Raw genomic sequence first — 1,545 nt, forward strand, 5'->3', positions numbered from 1 at the left:
GTCCACTATAGGACATCATGAGGGGCCTGGGGGGGTGTCTGATTTCTTTTTCCTTGTGGGATCTAAATCAGTTCCTTCATACAAAATCATGTTCTTCATGCCCTCCTGTATAACCCTCTGCTGCAAACGGAGCTTAGCGTTGTTTATCCTGCAGTAAAACCTGAAAACAGAGAAGTTTCTGTTACAGAAGAGGAGAGAAAACAATGGAACTAAAAACAGGTGGTAAAAACAGTTATAATTTTTTTATAGCAAGAATATGTCAACAGGACGTACCAGGAGCCCAGAGTGGTGACCATGAAACCAGCAAGACCTACATCACAAGACCTCTTCACTCGACCTGAAGACAGAGAAAAAGACAGCTGCTGGGAGTTCAAGAAAAATAAGTATATAAAAAATGATCATAGTAAAAAGTACAATAAACACTTTTTCAAGATATAAAAAACATCATCGGATCCTTACCTGGTCAGAGATAAATACAAAGTGTGTAAAAAATACACAACTCCTTGGATTTTTTAACTTTCTACTTCTTAGTTGTGGTCAATATAAATTGGCTTTATTTTTAACAAAAACCTTCGGTGACAAATTGAAATAAATTTTCTATAAAGCAATGTCAATTAAAGCAGAATATAGGATAGTGAAAATTAGGTGGAGTCACCCTTTAGCCATTTCCATAATAGAAGCTTCAGCTTCATGTGACAATATATGATAAGGATATATACAGCAACTTTGTATTATATTTAATATATAACCTGCTTTGCCTGCTGGTGGCGCTGGTGCATGGCTGTCCCACCTCTGTCAGTGTGCCCCAGGGCAGCTGTGGCTGCAGTGTAGCTTAACACCATCAGTGTGTGAATGAGTGAAGTGTAAAGCACTTTCTGAGTTCAAGCAATTCAGTGTAAACTCTCCACAGCACTGATGTGACAGAAAATAAAGTGGTTTCACACTCAGCTCTTTGTTTACAGAAGTAAACATGGACATACTAGTGTAGTATTTGTATATTAAAAACAGTATAATTAGGGCTGCACCGATTAGTTGAAATAATCGATGACATCGATTGTGTAAATTTGTCGACGCCGATTTTTTATTATTGATTCACTGTATTACATAACCACCAGGTGAATGTTCATGCAATTCCATTTCGGTACCTAAATGCATCATTRYGACHKTATTGGCATAAGAGTGGTGAGTTTTCCATGCTTGTCCTGAACGCAGCATCGCGCAAGAGTGTAATGACGTCAGCAGCCGCTGCTTCAGTTCAGTGTGAAGCTTGACAACAAGCCTCGCAGCTCCTGGAGTAAAATTTACCAAACAGACCAACTCTGAATTATCTGCTGGATTAATTACAGTATCTTGTGATCATGATGTTCTCTTGCTCAAAGTAAATAAAGTACCACCACTTTCTTTATTTCATCCACCATTAAACAGAGACCGGTGTTTTAGGTCGAGCCACGTTCCCCCATCAGACGGTTCCCCCATCAGACGGTTCCCCCATCAGACGGTTCCCCCATCAGACGGTTCCCCCATCAGACGGTTCCCCCATCAGAC

The 1,545-nt window shown here is 40.0% G+C and overlaps 1 protein-coding gene across 1 annotated transcript in view; it reads right to left on the reverse strand.

Moving 5' to 3' along the window:
• Window positions 1-1,545, reverse strand: part of cox20 (cytochrome c oxidase assembly factor COX20) — a gene marked incomplete at its 3' end in the record, with an annotated part of 5,167 nt that continues 3,622 nt past the window's right edge. The window contains 2 exon segments of the mRNA XM_014024243.1: window positions 1-160; window positions 274-337. Of these exon segments, the coding sequence (XP_013879697.1) occupies window positions 16-160; window positions 274-337 (209 nt within the window).

Source organism: Austrofundulus limnaeus, unplaced genomic scaffold, assembly GCF_001266775.1.
Source record: "Austrofundulus limnaeus strain Quisiro unplaced genomic scaffold, Austrofundulus_limnaeus-1.0 Scaffold414, whole genome shotgun sequence".
NCBI lineage: Eukaryota > Metazoa > Chordata > Actinopteri > Cyprinodontiformes > Rivulidae > Austrofundulus > Austrofundulus limnaeus.